Here is a 23,782-nt window from a genome sequence, read left to right on the forward strand (position 1 = left end):
AAAAGGGAGACCCAGATACGTTATTCTTTAAGCTCATTTTTCTTATCTCAAAACTCTGCTAAATTCTCCGTTCGAGCACTCCATTCTTGTTGAGGCAGAGAACTGACTTGAGCGTCGGAGGGTCTTGCCGGAGCAACCCCACCTCCGGTTTAGACTTCCCTTGCAGGTCCCGGCGGCGACCGCGGCTTCTCTGACTCCAGCTTCTCCGGCGCAAGCGGATTTTTGCACCAACAGGCTAAATTTTTATTGTACGTTAAGTGATGATTTAATAATAATGAGGTATATTATTTTTGAAATTAAATAAATAATAATAAATTTTAATGATGATCGAATATATTAATATCTATATCATTCAAATCAATGTTCATATGATAAATAAAAATTTATAAAAAATAGAATAGAAAAGATGCAAGATCTTGGCACTATAATGATCATGTCAACCATCCTGATTTTGCCCATGTACGAATGATAATTGGAACAAACAAAAATGAATGCCAAATCGTTTTGATCAATTTAGATCATCTACTCAATCGAACTCTATTCTAGGGATGGCAATGGATCGTATATAGGTCAAATTAATCCATATTCAAATTTATCTTGTAATTAAAAACTTCATATCTATACTCACTTTGTATCCATCTTGGGTTAGGTCAGATCAAATAGTGGTGCGAGTTGAATGGATTGGATAGATAAGAAAAATCGAATCAGATCAGATAAAAAAATCATTATATAAATATTATAAAATAATTATAATTTTTTTTAAAAAAATATATATTAAAATGATATTTAAGTTGGATATTATTCATACTTAATTTAAATCTGTTTCGGATATTTTATTTAGAGTCGGGTGGGCAAAATCTATCCCGTTTGGGTCCGATCGGATTGGGTCGGCCGGCTGAAACTCCCATCGCTGGGGTCTATCTGTCATATTTACCGTCCGATGAGAACGGAACGAACAGGATAAAGATCGCTCGCGATACACCGTTTGTGCTCGTTTTTGTAAACAGCAGTCCCTTGAGACGAGCACAGACTCCCCTTTTCCTTCCTCCGTAGTAGAAGCAGCAAGAGAGAAGAAGAGAAGCAGGTGTTGTGAAGAGAGAAAGGAGAGCGAAAAGAAACGAAATGGCGGGAAGACTGAGCAGCGTGGGATCTCGAATCATGGGAGGCAACGGCGTGGTGGGGCGATCCCTCGTCTCGTCTCTCCGCACCCGCTCCGGCATGGGTCTCCCCGTCGGCAAGCACATCGTCCCCGACAAGCCCGTAAGCCTTCCCGCATCTATATTTCCTATCAATTTCTCCTCTTTTTCCTCTCTCCTCTCGCAGATCGTAAGGGGAGGAATAACTGTGAAACATTATATGATCATTTTTTTTTTTTGGGTTTCTTTCTTTTATCTTCTTGATTCAGCTCCCGGTTCACGACGAGCTGGTATGGGATAATGGCACCCCATACCCGGAGCCCTGCGTAGATCGCCTCGCCCCCACCATCGGGAAGGTATGGTCGATCTTATGTTCGTTATTTTCAATACTAGGGTTTTGATTCCTATTGCCCTTCGGGGTTTTACGTTGATATGTTTAAATGGATCACTGAATTTTGGTGGAACTCTCTTTTTCTGCGCACAGTATGAGGCATTGGGGTGGTTGTGCGGAGGCCTGGGCTTTTTCGCTACGCTCGGGTTGTTGGCCGTCTGGAATGACAAAGCATCAAAGATACCCTATGTGAGTACCCTAACATTCTTCGAGATTAGCACTAGCCATTCTATCGTTTTTTTTAAATAATTTTTAAATTTATGGATTGCTTCATATTTTTCATTCATAACATGTCTAAATTCATTGACGATACGTGCAGCATATACATTTAACAACAAGCTCCATCAGCTGAAATCGAAAGGATTATCTCAACAAAAAAAAAAAAGAAAGTTTAACATATTTGACAGCCACATTTAAAACCAATCTCTGAATCGTTACCTTTGAAAGAATATGTAACCTTAGCTTCCTATAATTGGAATGTCATTAAAGGTTTTTTCATATAAAAAGAATATTCATATTATCAACCTCCTTGAATGAAGATGTCATCTGCAAATACCTTCAGGATATGTTTGATTGGAGGGAGTTGGGCTTTGGAATGGGAATGGGAACAAGTGACTTCCACTCTAGCTATTTGGTTGGAGGGAGTCCCATTCCTATCCTATGAGAGAAATGGGAAAGCCCCAATCCCCAAAAACCCAATTCTGGCTCTTCCCCCCAATATTCAAATCCCATTCCATGTTTACTTAAAAAGTTGGCTTTCAAAAAATGCCCCTCTGTTTAATTGATTTTTCGAAAAAAAAGCTCTATTTAATTGATTTTTCGATTCTGATTTCAGTCACAGACCAAATGTGTTGAGGAATATAGTCATTCCAATTCCCATTCCAATGCATTCCGAATCCGATTACGAACCACATGCACCCTCTTTGTTTTGCAAACAAATAGGGCATATGGACTTCCCTAAACATATAAAACTGCTACACTAGGATCTAAATGTAATCCCTAAACAGCTCCTGTCGATATCTTTACTATAAGACTACAAGAATATTCATGTCCTCTATAGTTAACCCCCAAAGTGCCCTTGCTATGACCTTTTAAGTTAGGAATCCATGCAATCTTCCAATTCCTCTAAAGCCATCATCCTTTGAGGGTGCATTATAATACAACTTAAATTATCTTCATGGAGGAGGAGACCAATTTAACAACCTAGTAGTGATATTTATTCTAATGGTGCACATATGTTTTGATAGACTGCATGAACCTCCCTGAATGTGCAATACTGCTATACTGGAAACCAATGCAATCCTGAACAGCTTTTATTAATATCCATAGCATAAGAATTCAACATTTTTTGCATCCTCAATTCTTATCCACCAAAGCGTCCTTACCATGGTAGTTTAACTTGCATCTTTAGGAATCCACCTTTGCTGATGCATTAGAATTCAACTTAAATTAATTTGATAGAGGAAGGGAAGAGATTAATTCTATGATCTAGCAGGGTTTTCATGTATTTGTTAAACTCTACTAGACAACATCCTCTAAAGTCTAAACAGCTAATCTTGTTAGTGGACTTGAAGACCTTTTTGTTCCTAGATTCTAAAATCATGCAATGTAAACCAAGCAATATAAAAGATCTTTGTCCTAATATCATTAAGCTCAAGAGGGTTCAATTAGAATGAGGCTTTGTCTTGGAAAGTTTCTCTCATGCCACAGGATCTCGAGAACACCTATAATAAATAGCTCTATAAACTGTCTGCATCACATGAAAATGTGATTAAACATTTAAATCTATTTTTTTTGACTAGCTTGTCTCTTATTCTTTGTTGCTTATTTCAAGTATGTTCAGAAGTGACATCCATCATCTATCTCCCTCTCCACTAAACACCCCTCCCCCACTCTCTCCAAACAAACCCACCCCCCACCCCAACCTGCCCCCCCACAACCCAACCAAAAAAAAAGGGAATCTCTGTCAGATGTGTTATTCTTTATGTTTTGAGCAGGACAACTTGTTGATAGATAAGTTGCTACAGATGATGTATATTATCCTTTTTAATTTTGGATACAAGTCCATATAACTTAAATATATAGAACTTGCTAGTGATCTATGTCGATTTTCCATGAGATTAAAATGCCGGTCTCCAACTTAATCATGTCTGTACCGACATCGATACTTGAAGCAATTTGCTTACGTCTTCTATGTAAGCAGTCAAAATCCGTGATTAAAGACAATTTCTTCTCTCCCTCTATCTATCTATCTATCTATCTATCTATCTATCTATCTACACACAAACACACACAGAGAGAGACATACATATATAGACATGCACGCATGCGTGCACACACAAAGAGAGAGAGAGAGAGACAGCCATATAGAAGGAATTATTCTTTCCAAAATGATTTTTCTTGGAATTTCCATACATACATATAGTGTGTATATCTCTCATGACATACTTTATTTTAAAGAATTTAGGACCTTTGGCAAGCCCTTGAAGGAATTATTCTTTCCAAAATAAATTTTCTCCAAATTTCCAGCTATAAGCAGATAGCTAACCAGGATTACTATTCTTTATTCTTATGGATTACTTATTAATAACTCTTCATCCATTCTTTCAATTAAAAATGTGTAAAGTTGGAAGGAAAGTGAACTGAGCACCAGATGACATTTTGACACTGATTTTATTGGAAATAGCAGAAATATTGATGCAAACATCAGGAGCCTAAGTTAATCTATACTTGGCTTCTTATGCGATTTATATAGATTTCTATGGTAGCATGCAGAGAAAAATGTTAAATCCAAATTCAAGTTAGTCTGGGGGTGGAAGGCGCTACTATTTTTTGTTGAACTGGTGATTATACCCTTTTCATTGGGGTTCTTGCTTTATATACTAACTGTAACTTCTTCATTCCATCTCATTTTTCAACAGTTCAAAGTGCATTAGGAAACACTATCTAAATGCAATCAAATATTTTTTTGCCTTCAAATGTCCATGACGTATTTTCTTTCCTTTTTTTAAGCAAATCATTTTTACAATGCTATTACACAATCTTAAATCTTTAGTGCATTTTTTGTATTAGCATCCAAGTGATGGAAGTCATGGCTGTAAGGATATAAATGTGACTAGCTGATTAATTTTGATGAGAGTATATGTTGAGTTTATTAACTATTAGAACTTTCTAGAATCACCTTGAAATTCCATTTTCATTAAAAAACTTAAGAATTATAAGTTATAGAATTAGTGATTCCATGATAACCTTCATCTAGAAATCTGATATTAATTTAAGGAGAGGTTTTACATTTTTAAATAGTTAAAATTATTAAAGATAGAAATGTCATCATTGACAAAAAAGAGAGATGCTAGAAAAAATATTTTGTTATTCTGAGAAAAGCACAATATATATAAGCAGTAAGTATAAATTGAGGATTGAGGTATTGTGTGATGGTGTTATGCATAGTTGGCATTAAAATGCAACTAGCTAGTTTGCAGAGCAGCATGCCAAGTTTTGGTAAATCACTAGTTTGTTTACCTTGTTGCCTCACACAACTGCGGCAAAAATGCCAAACTGAAATGCCACCATGTCCCAAGCACCGGTTTGGCATGATTTCTACTAGCATCATTGACTAGTGCCGGACTCACATCACACCAACAGCGATACTTGAATTCTTAGCATGAACGCTGGTGTGTCCAAGATGAATGTTTTATGTGCCTATATAGTTGATATGGCAACAGGAACACGTGACAGTGTGACACAGACTTTAGCCCATGATGCCATTTAAAGATGATGGACAATTCCTTGTTAACAATGATTTTCCATTTGGCTTCAAATGTGGAGTCTTGAAAATAATTTAGCGCCACCCTGGCTCAACTTGAGCGTGGCATGAAAGCTAGGCAATGTAGATTGATGAATTTGTCTTTCATAATAGGTTTACTCTCCCATCTCTAGCAAAAAGTGACATAAGGGACTGTTAGAATTCCCATCGTCACCAAAGCCATTCTCTCATCATGAATAGGTTGACTGTGGAGCATAACTTTAAGTTGAGAGGAACGTATATAATCAAGAAAGAGAATGTTATTCCTCAATTAGTACTCTCCAAGTCAGTTCCCATCTTCCATTTCTCTCCATCTTCCTTCTCCCTTACCATTGCCAAGCTGTTATCCCGTTATCTCTATACACGAAAACTGTCCATCAGGCTTCCATCATTGCAGAGGCTTAGTTTTAGGATTAGATTTGGACAGGGCGCAGGCCTAGTTCTAAGATTATGTTAATGCTTGAGCAGATGTGGGCATACCACAAATTAAGTTGGGCTTAGCTGGGCGTCCTCTAAGTGGAGCTTGCCTAATTTTATGTATAGCGTAGTTTTAAGTTCATTTGCTAACATAACTGTAGGCTTATTTCATATGATCGCAAATTCTCAATGTACACCTGGATTGGAGCTCGCATAACAACATGATGCATTCCTTAAATGGTAGATGATCTAGGCCCATGTGATGACATGGTATCAGATTGCATGTCTTTTCAAGGTGATAAACTGAAGAGATATTGAATGAGTACATCTGTCACATTTGACACCGATTCTGTATGCTGCTAGAAGCATTAGAATGCCTGCAACTAAAATTGTGGGATAGTTAGGGATACTTTTAACTCAACATGCATGGGGTTGTTTTCATGGAATTGAATGATAGAGCAGTAGGTATGAGCCTGTGACTGCTCTGATGGGTTGGTACCTGGTATTCCACTTTCGAAATCCTTAACTTGGAATATGGTAGACTCAAAAAGCTGGTATGCTTCTTTCTATATGAGTATATCTACAGAAATTGATCATGTCCTTCAACGTAAATTAATTAAACATGAAACCAGAATGTCCAACCATGCTGGGTAGGAACCCAACTACCACATATCTCACAGACCCGGGGAAGCAAATCATGTTTCATGTCACTTGTCCAGTGTCCTTTTTCTTTTTTAAGTCATATCTAGCACTTCCAAATTGATTTTGTACACTAACTACGAAATATTATGAACTCTATATAATTTCTTGTGACTTTATAACCAATGTCAATTGCTAGGCACCCTTGCTAGTTTATGAAAAAAAAAGGTGGTGGCATTCATCCTAATTGTTGAAAAATATTCTTTTTCTTTATAGTGATGAATGCTTTAAGCTTTTGATGGTTGTAGAGCACCATAGTTGAGCAATCTCTCTGGTCAGAGGAGAGTTGCTTCTATGGAAATTATTTGCCCACACTATTTCTATAAACAATGCAGCCTTTTTACTGTCAAATGGTCCATCGTCTCATTCACGTCTTGTAGAAAATAGTGTGTTGTTTGAAAAATCGATTTGTTACTTTGGTATTATTAACATATGAAATACGCTGGACTGACCATTGTCTCTGTTGTGAATGAGGGATCAAATTTGAACTATTGTATAGTGATCCTTCTTGCTTTGCTCATCAAATTGCATTTAAAATGACTTACCACTCCTCCTTTGTTTATCTGTGCATTTTATCATCTTGTAATGGAATGATTAAACTCTATAACTAATGCTCTTGTATATATCCATTGCCACTTTTGGTCATGGTTATGTATATAGTTGTCTAAAGCAGACCCATGTGAGCTTCGAAAATAAAGCTTATTCTCTATTATCAATTTTGCATCCCACGTCATAGTTCTCTAGCAATTTCTACTGGATTCTTTTGTATTCATCAATGGAGTAACTATGGACTTAGTTAGAAGTACCTTGGATCTTTCCATGGCATCAAAGCATAAATTCCATTGATAGTTGCTTGAAGATCTGTCCCATCTATGTCTCATATTCCTCTATGACTTAGGGAATACCTAAACCAAACCTTGCTCTTGAACTTGTTGCATACGCTTACGTATGCTATCTGACACCGAGAGGGAACACGATATGTTAATTTCACCAGCATATATTACCAGAGTGACATTTCATCAGATCATAATTTAATTTTCCATGCAGATCTGTGGTTTTCTGTTCTGTACCAGCGTACAAAAAAACAGCTTTTCTCTCTCAGGGTCTGGACATGCCATATGTTCTTCCAAGCAATCTAGCTCTTTCTGTTGGCAAACACACTCTTCATATCACTAAAAGATTGAGTAGAATTTTCAGATGTAACAATCTATGCCTGTCAAATCACTATTCAAATCACTGTAGGTCAGGTATAGGTCCAACAAACCTTACCTGATAGTGGTTTAGGTCTGATTTTAAATAACCTTATTGAGGTGTTCCATCTTTTAAATAACCTTGACCATCCATTTGCATTTCACTAGTCAATTCAATGATTTCCAACCTCCCATCAAGTAAGCTTCTTTCCTGGGTGGGATATTTGAACATCAGGTATCATGTAGGGCAGATATCTCTCAGCTATCCTATGCATTGGTGGATCCTGCTTGTAATGTTGGAAGACTATAATGAATCTCTCTTTAGTCTTTAGCATGAGTTGTTGCTAAATTGGGCACTAGAACTTTTAACAACAAAGTTAAGCATTATACTATCTCTGGAGATAACACTAAGGTGGCGTTTGGTGCATTACATAGGTAATGTTGCTATGGTAATGTGATTGCAGAGGGAATGTGATTACCTGATAAAATTACAGGGAATCCTATATTGCAGTGTTTGGTATGTACAGTAATGTTGTTGTAAAATTACAGGAAATCCTACATTGCAGTGTTTGGTATATAATTTAGATTACATGAAATATAAGTTAATTTTTTCAAAGTACTCTCATCCTTGTTTATTGATTATTGTCTATTTTCTAGAGGGACAATTTAATTTTGAGACCAGCCATTTTTCGTGACATCACCCATTACGTTTTCTTTTCTATTTTCACCAACTGGGACTATCCATAATTTATTTTGATGGGGATATTTTGGTCCTGAAGTTATTTTGTTGCAAGATTGCGGAATTATAAGATTACATATAATCACATAACTACCTCCTCCTAAGCAATCAGATTATCTCTTTTTTAGGTAATGCTGCATTACATATAATACAGCATCACCTATAAAAGTAACAAAATAAATAGTGTAATCTGATTATCTGTTGCAAAATTACATGTAATCCTATCAGGATTACATGCTACCAAACGCCCTCTAATATGCAACAAAAATAGGATTACATGCTACCAAACGCCCTTTAATATGCAACAAAAAATTCTGTTGTACAGGTCATGATTAATTTATAATTATACATGTTTATCCTTAGAGCTACAAGAAAATGAAAAGATCCAAAAGATCTGCTTTCTCCTGGTCCTCTAGATAGTTTTAATAAATTGTTTATATCATCTGATCTATGGAATACTGTACCATCCCGTACCGCCTGTATCATACCGTACCAATCTTGTACCGATACGTCATACCGAAGCATACCGACATTACCGTACCGTACCGAACCACGTACTGACATTAAACAGAATTTCATCGGTACGGAGTCCGGTACTGGTACGGCGAATCTTGATCTGATCTGCTTGTTTTTGGTTTTATATTTTCTTCTGTCATTGAGTTTGTGCCTCCATGTTAAAGATATGGTTTGCTGAATAAAATTGTTATCCTGATTCAAGGTAGTAAATTGCATCAGTGAGCAAAATATATGTTCTGAACTCAGAATCCATGTTTTCTTAGAGTATTACTTGGTGCATATAGCTTAGATGCATGCTGTTCCATTGCAAACTGCAAGTGGGTTTGTTACGGTCCACCAAAGAAAAATTCAACTGATTTGGGTTCTTCTAAATCCTGGATTCCATATGAACTGATTATCATGTCACTGAAAAAGTTATGCATTTTGGGCACATTTATAATGGTTGAGATATTATCAAAAGTCTTAATATCATTTTTATGGACTTCTGTCTAAGTTGAGATGAGAGTGATTTTATGATTACATTGCACACTACTCATTTGGCAAGTAGCCAGCATTAGAAGCCCTTAGTGGAATTTTGCTGAAACTGTGTGCTGATGTTCTTTTTATATTTCCAGACCCCAAAAGTCTATCCATATGACAACCTGCGTGTCGAGCTGGGTGGAGAGCCATAGGAGCATGCTTGTAAGGTTCCATTTAGTACCTGATATCATAAACTTTGCTTCTTGTTTACAGGTGCTTCCTATCAACTAAAAGAACAGAAATAATGGATTATGTGCAATGCTTGGTTTATTATGCTCTTGTATTTCATCATCTTAGCGGGATGAACTTGTGCATTTCCATTTTCTGATTGTGAAATTTGTCAAAAAGGCTGCATTTTCAGTGCCCTATAACTTAGCCTGCAATCTGGCTTTTCTCATTTCTATTTTTTTTTGGGTAGAATCTCATTTCTATATAGATGTCCCACATTAAACTCCAGCAACATGGGGATGATCCGAGATTGCAATTTGCACTTTGGATCTGATGGTTATTTTTGCCTACGATATTTCTGTTATTTCAATTTATTTTGTTTTTGGATGAGAAGAGTTGCATTCCCTACATCCTCTGCTCATCAAGAAGATGCTTCCTAGGAATTGGTGAGACTGCATTGCCTGAGCGGATCGAGTACACACCGCTATGGTTAAGCGCTGTTTTCATTGTCAAATTTTCTAAAGCAGGCATCGCAATCCGTAACAAATACGTTTCATGAAAATGTTAATTTTTATGGATTGATCGTAAAACCTTGTTTGGAAAAACTGATAAGTCATGAAACATGGAAAAATTAAGTTTGTTGGGAACTGGTATGCTCTTGTTTCTCACAAATCTATTTATTTGCTCTAATAAAGTACGCAGACAATTGATAATTTGTATACTCCTGTGCTCCTGCAAACTGGCATTGGGAAGTGTGCCACGAAGTGCCCAACTCCATTTTAAGTTTTAATAGAACATGTATTCTAGGTTGAGAGGCAGTCCGTTAAGGGGGTAGGGGTGCATCGCGAAAGTTGAATATTTCTGAAATTATATTAGTTTTATCTTGAAATCCTATCATGCAAGTAGGCTGAGAGCCTGTTTGGATTGATGGGCTATGGGCTGAAAATTTTATTGAATTGTGTCAAGATAACCGGTTAGACATAGGCTTGCAGACTGGGCTAAATCATATCCATAAATATCCAGGATGGTTGAGATGCTTTTATTTTTCTATGGGATTTTGGCCGGTCCACTAACAAAACTAGTACTGGGTACTTATGGATATGGTCTGATTAAATCTGTAAGACTATTTCTAACTGATTGTATTATTTCAATCCAATGAATCCAAGAGGATTTTCAGTTCAATCATTCAAACAGGTCTTAAATTTTTTTTTCTTAAGATAGAGCAGGTCTTGGCATGTATTTCCCTTCTAGTCTCCTGGTTAAAAATGGCTGGGGAAGCTTAGCCTTTTGCCCGATATGGCCTTGTGGCATGATTTTGGTGCTGATTTCAGCCCTGCATAGCCCTAGTATGGTAGTTCCACATGTTTCACCGTACTTGATATCTTTGATCCGGCTGTCTATCATGCCCAGAGTTGATTCGCTCTGCTAGCTTCGTTTTGTTTGCCATTCTATAGACCAGGAAATATTGGCGAGTTTAGATGTTCCAGAATCTTGCTCGAGGAGGCGAGAGGGGCCTGCTCTATTTGATAATTCTAGCTTCTCAAAGGAAAGAAATAGAATTTTACGCAGTTTCTGAGTTTGCCAATGTTAAATGTAATCATAGCAAACCTGTTGGAATCTAAAAGAGCAGATCTAGCTTGATAAGAACTCTCATACAAAAAGGTTATAATATAAACCTGATGTATAACATTTTCGTCTATTTCTTTCTTTGCTTATTTTGCGGATAAATTGGCTGTCAAGTAGAAGACTGCTAGTGGTAGGGCTAATAGCAGAACTCCATATCAATGCTTCTGCATGTTAACTTCTGTGACACCAAAAAGTATGAGTGTCCATTTTGTTTGAGTTGCGATGGCTAAGGTATTAGTTTCAACTTTGTGATGACCAAGCCATGTAGAAAATGGGCCGCACGGAAGATGGACCTCTCCTAAACAATGGGCAGTGTAAAACCCCACACCTTGGGGAAGGTGCGATTTAGTTCCAAATTAACCATGAAAAGTTTCCCATCATCCACTTGTAAATTCAGTTTTAATTTTGGGGCACATGGGTTATGGCCCACCATGCTTTCGTAATGTCCAATTTAAGTTTCAAAGTGGGCCATAGGCTAAAAGATTGCACCGATCCATTTGGGGGACAATTTTAGATTCAAAAGTTGGAGGGTCTACGAGTGTGTGATTAAAATAATATTAATACTATTTCCTGAAATGGTGGGTGGTCCTTCGATCTCATTCTAAAATAAGAGAACGAGAGAAATTCCTTTGGGTTTGGGTTATCGACTCCTGTACCTTCAACAAAATAACAAAATATCCTTCTGGATTATCTGTTCGTCGCCCTGGACCGACTTAGAAGTCTGGGAATGCAACTTGCCCCCAAGAAATCCGATAAATCTCCTGATGTCAAATATAACTGCATGGCTTCTGGTGAAATGGAGATGTAACAACCATGTTGCAGAGAAAGGAAACAAGAAGAAACGGATTTGTAGTGAGAACTCCATCTTATACCTCCGAACCAGTGATTACAGCGGCGTGGCACATCAAGTAAGTTTACGTTCTTTTTCAGCAATTAAAGCTTTCTACAATCATTTCACTAAAAGAAAAAAAAAAAAAAAATCTCATGAAATGGATGTATTGGATCGTTGTGGTTGTCTCCCGCGCTATTCTCAAGTATGCCGCCAAGGAACCGTGTGGACCCGTAAGATGTGATGGAAAAGAGAGCGGCGCATGTTTTCGCCTACGTACATCTGACTGTCGATGGTTGGTGACAATGAAAAAATTGACGTTCATGTCGGCAAACAAAGTAGATTTCTCATATTGATGCTTTCTTTTGTTGCTGTTTGCTTCTAATTGCCAACCTATTATTCTTAATCCAACCTGATTTTTTTGAATTTAGATCTAAGAGTTAAATTTTAGGCTAAGAAAGTTGGTAGATTCTCGTAAAGGATGAAGTTAAAATAATCTCAATTATATATTTGATGTCCCAAAGTTTTTTTTTTTTAAAGTAAATTTATTCTGATTATAATTTTTATGAATCCAATCACTTTCAGCAAGAGTCATATTTATGCTATAGAAGTTGGCAAAGACAGGTTCATGAGGCTACCAGTCCCATGTATGAGAAAAGTTGCGCAGGCAATGCTATGGCTAACCTAGTTTAAGGGTAATGATTCTTCATACTAGAGTAATTTTGTAGGAGGTTTCTGTTATCATTGATGGTAATTTATTATTAAATCATTAGCATTGTATAAAAATGTGTGCTTTGGTAAAACTAGTGTGTGATTTAAACGCGGCTAAAATTTCCCAGTTTAGTTGGTAAGCCAGAAAAGAAACCAGAAAAGATGTATTTTTAAATTGGCAATAGAGGGAAAAAACGGAGAAAATAAACACCGGCATTTTTCTCAAAAGAAATCTATTTTTTTTTTCTTTCCTATTCACCAATCAACTAAAGGCTCGAGCTATCTCTGGCTTAGTTCAAAAAAACTGACTCACCTGGTATCTACACACTGTCCTGTTAATTTTCCAAATTATTAAATATATGTATGAGATCGGTATTGAGTGGTAATCTACCCTATCATCAGAAAAAGAAAAGTATGTGGTCAATAGTATTGTCATCATTTATTTATTTTTGATGAAATGCACATAAAACTTAGACAGTCCACGAGTTCTTGGAAGCCGACATAGATCGGTGGATGCCACTAGCCTTTGGAATTATTTATAATGAATTAATTGAAGATTTTTATATCCACATACCTCTCTAAGTCAGCTATCGAGTAATGATCGTCCATATTTCCGGCATCAAAGGTAACAAGTGTATAATGCCCACTACAACTTTCATAGATTTTATCATCAACTTGATAAATTAATTTTCTGACTTTTGACTTCTAGGCCAATAGGGTGCTGGAAGATTCTTCTTTTAGAGTTATAGAACCATTAATTATTACAACTTGTTTTCGCTCTCCACAAAGATAGTGATACTATAAAACATGCTCACCTCTAATTAAGGTAATGTTTTCTAAAAGGAGAGAAGGCTCTGAATGTTGCACTGGTGTATATATTGAGGCCAAATACTAGAAAAGCCATGTAGCAGATTAAGTTACAAGAATCCTGAACCATTCTGCTGACTCTCGCAACTCAACGTAAAGACATGATTTTTTATTTAGCCTTTGGAATGTGGTGCTATGGATGTATGATCATTATGAACAGTCATGTGTCAGAGACTGGGTATGGTCAAAGTTGAGTTTGCTACACATTCTTGGTGGAAATATAAGTGTACAACCACAAAAGCAAGTCTTTTGAGCAACAGTAAAAGTCAGTCTCCGATGCACAATAATGCAACTGAATAAAATATGGGGCCAGCCAGCGGCCCCTTTCCTATTTGGTGAAAAAATTATATTTTTATGCTGTACACACCACATAGCCAAGCATGCAGCGAACCACAATCGTTTGTTTATGTGAATCCCATTCATCAAGCACTCATCTCGGTAATTCCTACAAAAAACAAGCGGCTACAATAATTTGCATGCACAGCTATATGGTGCATGCTGTATGGGGTATAATCTCTCTATTTAATAGCATCCAGTGCAAAAAAAGCTCCACATTCTGAGTCCCAATACGATATGATCATATTTTCTCCAAGCAAAAAGAAAGCATGAAATAAAATCTCTGGGTAAACAAAAACTAATACAGAGAGGTTGCTGCTGGAGATTCTCCAAGCCGACATACTGGTGATGTAGGCCAATCTAAGAACAGCAGTTTACTGAGACAGAGGGCTAGCCTTATCTCGGAGTTGGTTGCATGTTGTACAAGTAGCCCCTCTGAAGCATCTATTGGTTCAGTCTTTCTTTTAGTCTGAGCTGGGAAGAACGGTATTCATTACTATCAAATAAAGTTAAGTCTCTCTCTCTCTCTCTGTGAGAGAGGAGAATGTGCAAAACAGTTTCCATAGCTATGCATGCATGAGTGTGCTCAAAATCGCATAGAATATGGAGGCTGAATGCCAACCACAGTTAGCAAAATTCCAAAGGTCCGATCGTCCCTGAACCTTATCTTCAAGTTGCATGTGCCAGCTATACGTGAGTGGCCCATCCAACCAGTACGTCGCCACCTCCACACCAATCAGAAGACTCCCCCGATAAAAACATAGCACCCTATTAATGCGCCATTACCTCCGTCTCAAACCATTCTCCTACCCCAAGCCCAAACCATTCTATCTGTCGCTTCTATCAACTTAATAATCTTTACGTTATGGCTTCCAAAGCCTTTGCCTCCACCGCCCTTCTCTTCATCTCTCTCGACCTCCTTTTCTTCTCCTTGGTCTCCTCTAACTACGTCCCATGCCCACCTCCCCCCTACAAGCCCAAACCTTCCCCCAAACCTTCTCCCAAGCCATCTCCAACCCCAGCCTACCCTTCCTGCCCTAGGGATGCTCTCAAGTTCGGTGTGTGCGCCAACGTGCTCCAAGGTCTGATCAACGTCCAACTTGGTAATCCACCAAAGAAACCATGCTGCAGCCTTCTTGAGGGCCTCGCTGATCTCGAAGCAGCCGTGTGCCTCTGCACTGCCATCAAGGCCAATATCTTGGGCACTAACCTCAACGTCCCCGTCGACCTAAGCCTGCTTCTTAACTACTGCGGCAAGAAGGTCCCAGCTGGATACAAGTGCGCTTAGATGTTTCCATCCTCCATCTATCTATCATGTTACGGGTGTATGTATTTTGTGTTGTGTTTATCAAGCTCTTGCATTTGTGGTGATGTTTAGTTTGATGATCCTAAAAGGTGGAAGGCTCGGTCCTAGCTAAGACATTCCATCTCCAATTATAATATTGTGATATGCTAAATAAGTATCGTTTGTAATGAAAGTATGTTTGCGTACTCATAAGCAAGTGTTTGTAATCTACTTGAAAGTGTTATAATTGCACAGATTCAAGTTGGATTTCTAATGATTTGATAAGCAAACAATGACACGAGCATTCGTAACATGGTTTCATTCCATGTGATCAACGCCCAATAATGTAAAAATAATAACAACTAGTGATTACGTGGTGAACATGTGACCGGCGGTGGTTGGTGGGAATAATCGATGATCGCGTTTCACGTGAATGGGCTGCTAGCCAACATATTTGGTGGTTATGTTGCACGTGACTGGGCCCTTGCGATCGTGACTTGGCCCTTGGTTAGGTAGAACATGGCAACCGGATCTTATCACGGCTAGGTAGAACAGGCAATTTCACATAACAAGACCCGTTCAAGTCATATTCTTTTTATCTAATTATTATATATAAATTTTATCAAATTAATTTTAATTTATAGTATAATCAAAATAGATATATCATGCACTTATAATCATACCATCAATCATGAATTGATATATATTGATATAATCCATATTCATGCTTAAAAATCATATAAGTAAAAAACGGTGTCTCCGGTATCGCAAAATCATCGATCACGAAATCAACAATGCAAAACCAACGATACAACACCAACGATAAAATAGCATATATAATGATGATCATGTACAGATATTCTTACCTTTATCGATGATCGATCTAAATACAAAATTCGATGAGCTCCTTAATCTACTAATCTAAAATCAAAATATTTTGCTCAATATCTTCTTGTACAACAATTACATATTTACATGATCAAGATTAAATATAAAAATTATATATGAAAAAATTACGGATAAACGATCCTAATAACATAAATCTAGGACCTCTCCTAGGATTAGTCAAAATTGGGATTTGTCTAAGTATCTAGACCCTCCACTGGTCCATAAGATTTTTAGAGAGAGAAAATTCATGAAGAGAGAGAAGATTCTAGAGAGAAAAAATTTAGAGAGAGAAAGTAGAGAGAAAAAGTGGAGAGAGAATCTTTATATCCTTCAGATGAGACAATCATGATCGAGATCATCAGAGGTCATATCAAGGTGACTCAATATGGATGAACCATGATTGATGTTATAAATTTCGAATAAGGATCGAATTGGGATCCAATCTGCTGCACGAATTTTGAAGCAATCTCAAGTCATCTTATTTTCATCTCAAGTTCATCCTAGGATCCGTGATGCAATTAGAGAGAAAGAAAGACCCTAAAGAGAGAAATTCTAGAGAAAAAGTAGAGAGAGAATCTAGAGAGAGAAATTGGAGAAAGAAAATAGAGAGAGAAGAGAGGAAAGAGAGAGAAAATTCTCTCTCATTTTCTTTTCATTTTTTTTCATTTTTTTTCCTTTCTTTTCTCCTTTTTTTTCCTTCTTTTTCTTTTCTTTTCTTTTTCTTCTCTTCTTCTCTTCTTCTTTCTTTCCTCTTCTTTTTTTCCCTAGCCGGACAGAGGAGAGACATGAGAGGGAAAAAGGGGTGGCTTGTGCTCCGATGAGGCACGACGGCATGGCCAAAGGTCCGACAGTGGCGATTGACGGTGGTGGGGCAAGGGATGGTTGACAGCAAGGTTCGATTGGTGGAGGTTTTAAAAAAAATTGAAAAACAGGGGATCCGCCCATTTTTCTCTTGTTTTTCGATCAAGGCCTCTCGGGGATGACAGGTAGAGAGGTGGATATCCAAACCTAAGGGTGAGACACCGTAAATGACGACATCGGTGGTCGAAAAAGAGAGAAAGATGGCCCAATTGAATAGAGCAAAATCGGGGTTCTTACCTTTTCATGAATTTTTTCGACTATTGCGATGACCGACGAGGGTCTAAGGCCATGGGGAGAAAGAAAAAAAGGGAGAGGAAGAAAGGTCGGAGCCTTACCTGAGCTCCGATGGCATCTCCGACCTCCAATTTCTGACAAACACACTAATGGGAGGTCGCAGCTTCAATGGAGAAAAGAGAAGAAATTAAGCTCGAAGATCGCTAGTAGTGAATCTTAAAGGAGGGGAAGACTTATTTATAGAGAGTCCTAGGGCCCCGGTGGTCTTAGGACTCCCATTCTATTCAGGATTCATCAGAGAGGAAGACTCATATCGGGAGTCTTCTTTCCGTTCTCTCTTTTTTTTTTATATGAGCTTTGATAGTTTGGGCTTGGTCCAGGGCCTAAATGGGCTGGGTATTACATTCTCCCCCCTTCAAATAATTTCGTCCTCGAAATTAAGTTACGTTATTTGAGATATATTCTTAAAAAAATATACATGCATCATGTCATTCTCACGCTTTCGATAATGCCTTACATATTATTTATTTCTCATGATCTTATTATAACAAAATTATTTAAAATCTCAAATTCATCCCTTCTTATTAATTTCTCATAACAGTAATATTTTGGACTTGTATTAACATACCATAGTTATTTATCCAATACATTTCACTCAAAATTTATAATTATCTTTGACTATCTATGCTAGAAAAATAAACAAAGATTGAACATCGGGCACTCTTTACAATCATCGATTTCTTTCTTTTTTTAATCATCTAACAAATTTAACAACTGGACTTTCATTTTAAGAAAATCTCAACCTTGTACATCCGTTCGAGTAATAATATTAAATTTTGAAAGATGAGATTTGTGTCAAGACATTCTAGGTTTGAACTAATAAAAGAACTATCATGCTGTTAACAATAAACTTGAGATATCTAGGATTCTTCTTGATATTATCTGCAATGAAATAACCTACTAGCAAAAATTATCCGGCTATGATCAGATTAGATCAAAAAAATATAGCATCCTTTCATTATCAATAAAATCCTTCCTTATTTGTAACTAATATATTCTATAATATCTTTAGATTTAAAAGATTAAAATTTCTAATCAATTTAAACCACCACACTTTTGCTATGCACTTTGATCTTAATTTACCAAATTATATAGGTTTATCAAAAGATATCCTTGTATATTAGATCAATCAAAGATAAATCCAACCTTCAAATTTTATATAAAACTTAGAGCAAAACTTTAAGTTTTTTTGTCTTTACTACCTTTGGGTATAGCTCATCAAAATTAAATCTTGATCTACTTTCTATATTTAAATTCATGACATAAGCTTCATCACTCTGCAAGAATCCATATGTCTGGAATTAATTTAAGTTAACCTTTGATTTATCTTACAATCATTTGGATGACTCCCAACCAATCTTTCTTTACAAAAGAATTAACTCTAACTTGAACAAACTAGAAGAACTCAAGTTAATATTTTTGTAAGTAGAATCAACTTGGTTATTTCTTATAAAGCTCTCTTCATTATAATCCTTAGCATCAATAGACAAATCCATACAAAATCTTATCCCTTATATAAGTCATTCAAAATTTAACAATAACAAGATACCTTAGATCAGATCAGAAATTTGAACTTTAATTTGAATTATAGTCCATTATCTTTAATAATCATAAAAAAAAGTAATGAATTTAATTCAAAGATGAAAATATAAATTATTAAAGATTTTATCATAACGTGTATATTATACTCTAACAAAACTAATTTTTTTATTTAATTTAACAACTATATCAAAATATTTTAGATCCACTTAGAAAAGTAAACTTTTAACTTGAAATTTAATACAACTTGAAAGGTCAAGAAATCAGATCCAAATATGATATTTTGAATAACCAAAGATGTTACCAAGATGTGTATCTCATATTCTCATAATAAAATTCAAGTATATTTTTTATCTAAGATTAAGTTTCATATATGACCTCTTATAGGTTCAATGCTCAAAAAATATTTTTCTCTGGTATGATATAATTTTTTCTTAGACCACATTCTAACTAACTTCCTTCTGATAAGTCCAAATATTCTATAATGCTAAGAAAATTAAAATTAAAAAAGTTATCATGACCCTCACCCATATAAATTTCGTATTCAAAAATTATCGAGTATACTCAACACAACATATCAATATCTCCCTCTTCATTTTAGGATCAACACTTCTCATACTTAGGTCAACCCTACTAATTGAAATCTAAGATATAACTCACCAATTTTATTATCATATGCCACTTATGCATAAATTTTATTATAGTATCTATTGATTCAAAATCTAATTATTGAATTTTTTTTTATATATCTATCATGTTCCTCATGATCATAGCCTCAAGTTCAAATATCATCAAGATCATAATTTTGAATAATTATAATCTTAAGATCAAATACCACTTAATTCATATTCTCTAGTGATCATAACCTAAACTTTTATACCATTCTATCATATCTTTAATGATCATAATCTTAAGCTCTGATATTATCTATCATACTCTATTGATTATGATCTCAGAGTTTTGATATCACTTATGTCACAATCCCTAGTGATCTTAAACCAAAGCTTTGATACCACTCTGTTACATCCTACATAAAGTTTTGATCTCACTTCATAATCTCTAGTGATCTTAAACCTAGGTTCTGATATTATTCTATCATATCCTAATCACTTATATCATAGTCTCCAAACGATTATAACCTAAACTCCGATACCATTTTGTTATATCTTATTGGTCATACATAAAGTTTTGATATCACTTCATAATCTCTAATGATCTTAAACTTAAACTCTGATAGCACTCTGTCACACTCCGAACCCAACATGCGGATCGGATAAGTGATGGCTGTACACTTTTTAGAGCAAGTCCTAAAGAATATGCAAGACCAAAAATAATTTATTTAACCTCAATATCTATAATATCTAATTTCAATAATAATTAGTAAAACTTGCATAATTATAAATTAAATTCTTTCAATTCTCTGATCAGGTATCAATGACACTTTATCTATTCATCTATTCGCCCGTAAATCCAAACCATAGCCAATCATGAGCATCCTGTAATTCTGAGAAGAAAAAAAAGAAATGAAGGGATGTGAGCTTTACAACCTAGTAAGAATCTCACATATCATACCAATATAATTATATAATATAAAAATAAAGATAAATAATAAAATATAAAATCTCATATTTAACATTCAGAATAATGTAAACATTCATACATTATCTGTCTTATCACAAAAGATGCATCTTCATATGTTAACAGATGAAATATTTTTATTCAATATTAATTTCATGTCTTGTCTTCTATTTCTCTTTTCATAATCACATGATCTCTAACTTTTTTTTTCTCTGGCTTTGGACTAACCAGGATCATGCAACGATCTTTCTCGGATTGAAATATTCATGATCTTTCTCGGATCGAAATATTCATGATCTTTCTCGGATCGAAATATTCATGATTTTTTTCGGATCAAAATATTTATGATATTTCTTAAATCAAAATACCCATGATCTTTCTCGGATCAAATTATCCATAATCTTCCTCAGATCAAATTCTTCCATGCATAAGCCTGTGGAGGCTGTTTCACATAACAAGGTTAGTCCAAGCCATATCCTTTTTATCTAATTGTTATATGTAGATTTTATCAAATCAATTCTAATTTACAGTGTAATCAAAATAGATATATCATGTATATATAATCATGCCATCAATCATAAATTCATATATATTGATATAATTCATACTCACACTTAAAAATCATATAAGCAAATAACGATATCTCCGGTATAGCAAAATCATCAATCACAAAATCAACAATGCAAAATCAACGATACAACACCAACAATAAAATAACATATATAATGATGATCATATACAGAGATTCTTACCTCTATCGATGACCGATCTAAATACAGAATTCGATGAGCTCCTTAATCTATCAATCCGAAATCAAGATATTTTGCTCCATATCTTCTTGTACAATAATTATATCTCTACATAATCAGAATTAAATATAAAAATTATATATGAAAAAATTACGGATAAACGATCCTAATAACATAAATCTAGGATCTCTCTTAGGATTAGCCAAAATTGAGATTTGTCTAAGTATCTGGATCCTCTACTAGTCCATAAGACTTTTAGAGAAAAAATCCATGAAGAGAGAGAAGATTTTAGAAAAAGAAAATTTTAAAGAGAGAAAATAGAAAAAAAAAATGGAGAGAGAATCTTCATATCCTTCCGATGAGGCAATCATGATCGAGATCATCAGAGCTCATATCAGGATGATTTAATATGGATTAACCATGATCGATGTTATAAATTTCAAATAAGGATCGGACCGGGATCCAATTTACTGTACGAATTGTAAAGCAATCTCAGGTCATCTTATTTTCATCTCAAGTTCATCTTAGGATCTGTGATGCAATTATAGAGAAAGAAAGATCCTAGAGAGAGAAAGTCTAGAGAGAAAATAGAGAGAGAATCTAGAGAGAGAAACTAGAGAGAGAAAGTAGAGAGAGAAGAGAGGAAAGAGAAAAAACTCTCTCATTTTTTTTTCTTTTCTTTTCTTTCTTTTTCTTTTTTTCCTTTCTTTTTCTTTTTTTCCTTCTTTTTTTTTCTTTTCTTCTTCTCTTCTTCTTTCTTTCCTCTTCTTTCTTTCCCTAGCCGGACATAGGAGAGACACGAGAGGGAAAAAGGGGTGGCTTGTGCTCCAGTGAGGCACGACGGCACAACCGAAGGTCCGGTAGTGGCGGTTGATGGCGGTGGGGCAAGGGATGGCCGGCAGCAAGGTTCGACCGACGGAGGATTTTAAAAAAAATTGGAAAACAAGAGATCCACCTCTTTTTCTCTTATTTTTTGATCATTGGCCGGTCACCAGCAGCCAAGACCTCTCAGAGATGACAGGTAGAGAGGTGGGGATCCAAACTTAAGGGTGAGACGTCGCAAATGACGACGTCGGTAGCTAGAAAAGAGAGAAAAATGGTTGGTCGAACAGAGCAAAACTGGGGTTCTTATCTTTTCATAGATTTTTTCAACGATCCTGATGGCCGGTGAGGGTTTAAGGCCAGGAGAGAAAGGAAAAAGAGAGAGGAAAAAAGGTCGGAGCCTTACCTGAGCTCCAGTGGCATCTCCGAACTCCGATTTCTGATGAACACACTAATAGGAGGCCGCAGCTTCAATGGAGAAAAGAGGAGAAATTAAGCTCGAAGATCGCTGGTGGTGAGTCTTAAGGGAGGGGAAGACTTATTTATAGAGAGCCCTAGGGTCCCGGTGGTCCTAGGACTCCCATTTCGTTCGAGATTCATCGGAGAAGAAGACTCCTATCGGGAGTCTTCTTTTCGTTCTCTTTTTATTTATTTATTTATTTTTTTATATGGACTTTGATGGTTTGGGCTTGGTTCAGGGCCAAATGGGTCGGGTATTACAACATCAATAGGTGAAAGTATAATAATATGGTTTTAGGAGGATGTTTGGATGAACATAATTAATTCCTCTTTGTTTTCGTTTCGAAGAGCATTATGATTATGTTTTGAAACTGAATAGGCCAATTTCATCGTACTGGAGCTGGAGGAATTTGAGATGATATATCAAAGTTCAAAGGCCATTGACTGTTTTTCAAGAGATCAAGTTGTCTGGCTATCTATTCTTCTCCCTCTTAGGCCATCTCATATTGCGGATGTACCAGTTTGGAAGCTTACATAGAATGACTTATTCGACTCCTACAAGTTTCTTAATTATGGTGGTCTGAAAAATCCCTTCTCAAAAATTCTTTGGCAAGCGCCAACACTTGAAAAAGTGAAGGTTTTCTTGTGGTTGGCAACAAGAAATAAGCTATATACAGGAGAAGTTTTTACGAGAAAAGGTTAGAATATCAGCTTTGGATGTGTTCTATGTGGCTTATGTTCAGAGTCGGGCATCCACTGATTTTTCAAATATTCTCTTGCCAGGAGTTTGTGGACAATAATAAATTTACAGCTGCATTTAAGAGGTAAACATTTTTCGTTTCTTGACATGTGGACTATTTGGAGAAGGAAAAACAAGAACAAACTTGAGAGCAACGCAGGTGATCAATTATTAGCCACAGTATATTGAAAAATTTGGAGGGAAAAGAACAATTGAATATTTTAAAAAAAAAAAGATCTATTTTCTTTGTTTTACAGAATATTCTTCAGATTTTTCATGTCTGGGAACACCTTTGTTCTGTGAAGAATCAAAACAATCATAGGAGACTCTGGATAAAACTAGAAACTTTAACTAATGCTGCAACAAATTATAGATAATTTTTTTATCTTCTATATCTAATATAATTTTTTTTTATTTTATTATTTTAAAAAATATAATTTTATTTTTTATCAATAATAAAAAGAGGTAGCATCATGCTACCTTTGCTTTCAGTCGGAAAAAAAAAACATCATGATGCACCAATTTGGTCCCACAAATCTTCATGTGGAATAATAGGGCCTGTGCGCCTCACGAGACTAGGTGTCACCCACGAGAGGGCCTCACAAATTTTCGATGTGGT

At 35.9% G+C, this 23,782-nt stretch overlaps 2 protein-coding genes across 2 annotated transcripts; both read left to right on the forward strand.

The window, feature by feature from the left end:
- The first annotated feature begins 1,005 nt into the window (after positions 1–1,005).
- LOC105043617 (NADH dehydrogenase [ubiquinone] 1 beta subcomplex subunit 8, mitochondrial) lies at positions 1,006–9,809 on the forward strand. Its single transcript, XM_010921220.4, has 4 exons — positions 1,006–1,260; positions 1,406–1,492; positions 1,621–1,716; positions 9,508–9,809. Exons 1-4 carry the CDS (start codon positions 1,123–1,125, stop codon positions 9,562–9,564), a joined length of 378 nt encoding a protein of 125 aa, XP_010919522.1. The 5' UTR covers positions 1,006–1,122; the 3' UTR covers positions 9,565–9,809.
- Positions 9,810–14,714: 4,905 nt separating this feature from the next.
- Positions 14,715–15,447, forward strand: LOC105043616 (14 kDa proline-rich protein DC2.15). The gene has a single exon (XM_010921218.4). It carries the CDS (start codon positions 14,815–14,817, stop codon positions 15,235–15,237), a length of 423 nt encoding a protein of 140 aa, XP_010919520.1. The 5' UTR covers positions 14,715–14,814; the 3' UTR covers positions 15,238–15,447.
- The last annotated feature ends 8,335 nt before the right edge of the window (positions 15,448–23,782 follow it).

The sequence above is a fragment of the Elaeis guineensis genome, chromosome 4, assembly GCF_000442705.2.
Source record: "Elaeis guineensis isolate ETL-2024a chromosome 4, EG11, whole genome shotgun sequence".
Taxonomy (NCBI): domain Eukaryota; kingdom Viridiplantae; phylum Streptophyta; class Magnoliopsida; order Arecales; family Arecaceae; genus Elaeis; species Elaeis guineensis.

Coding starts and splice junctions, on each gene's coding strand:
- LOC105043617 (XM_010921220.4), top strand. CDS start 1,123: ATGGCGGGAAGACTGAGCAGCGTGGGATCTCGAATCATGGGAGGCAAC. Junction 1,261..1,405: donor ACATCGTCCCCGACAAGCCC/GTAAGCCTTCCC, acceptor TTCTTGATTCAG/CTCCCGGTTCACGACGAGCT. Junction 1,493..1,620: donor TCGCCCCCACCATCGGGAAG/GTATGGTCGATC, acceptor TTCTGCGCACAG/TATGAGGCATTGGGGTGGTT.
- LOC105043616 (XM_010921218.4), top strand. CDS start 14,815: ATGGCTTCCAAAGCCTTTGCCTCCACCGCCCTTCTCTTCATCTCTCTC.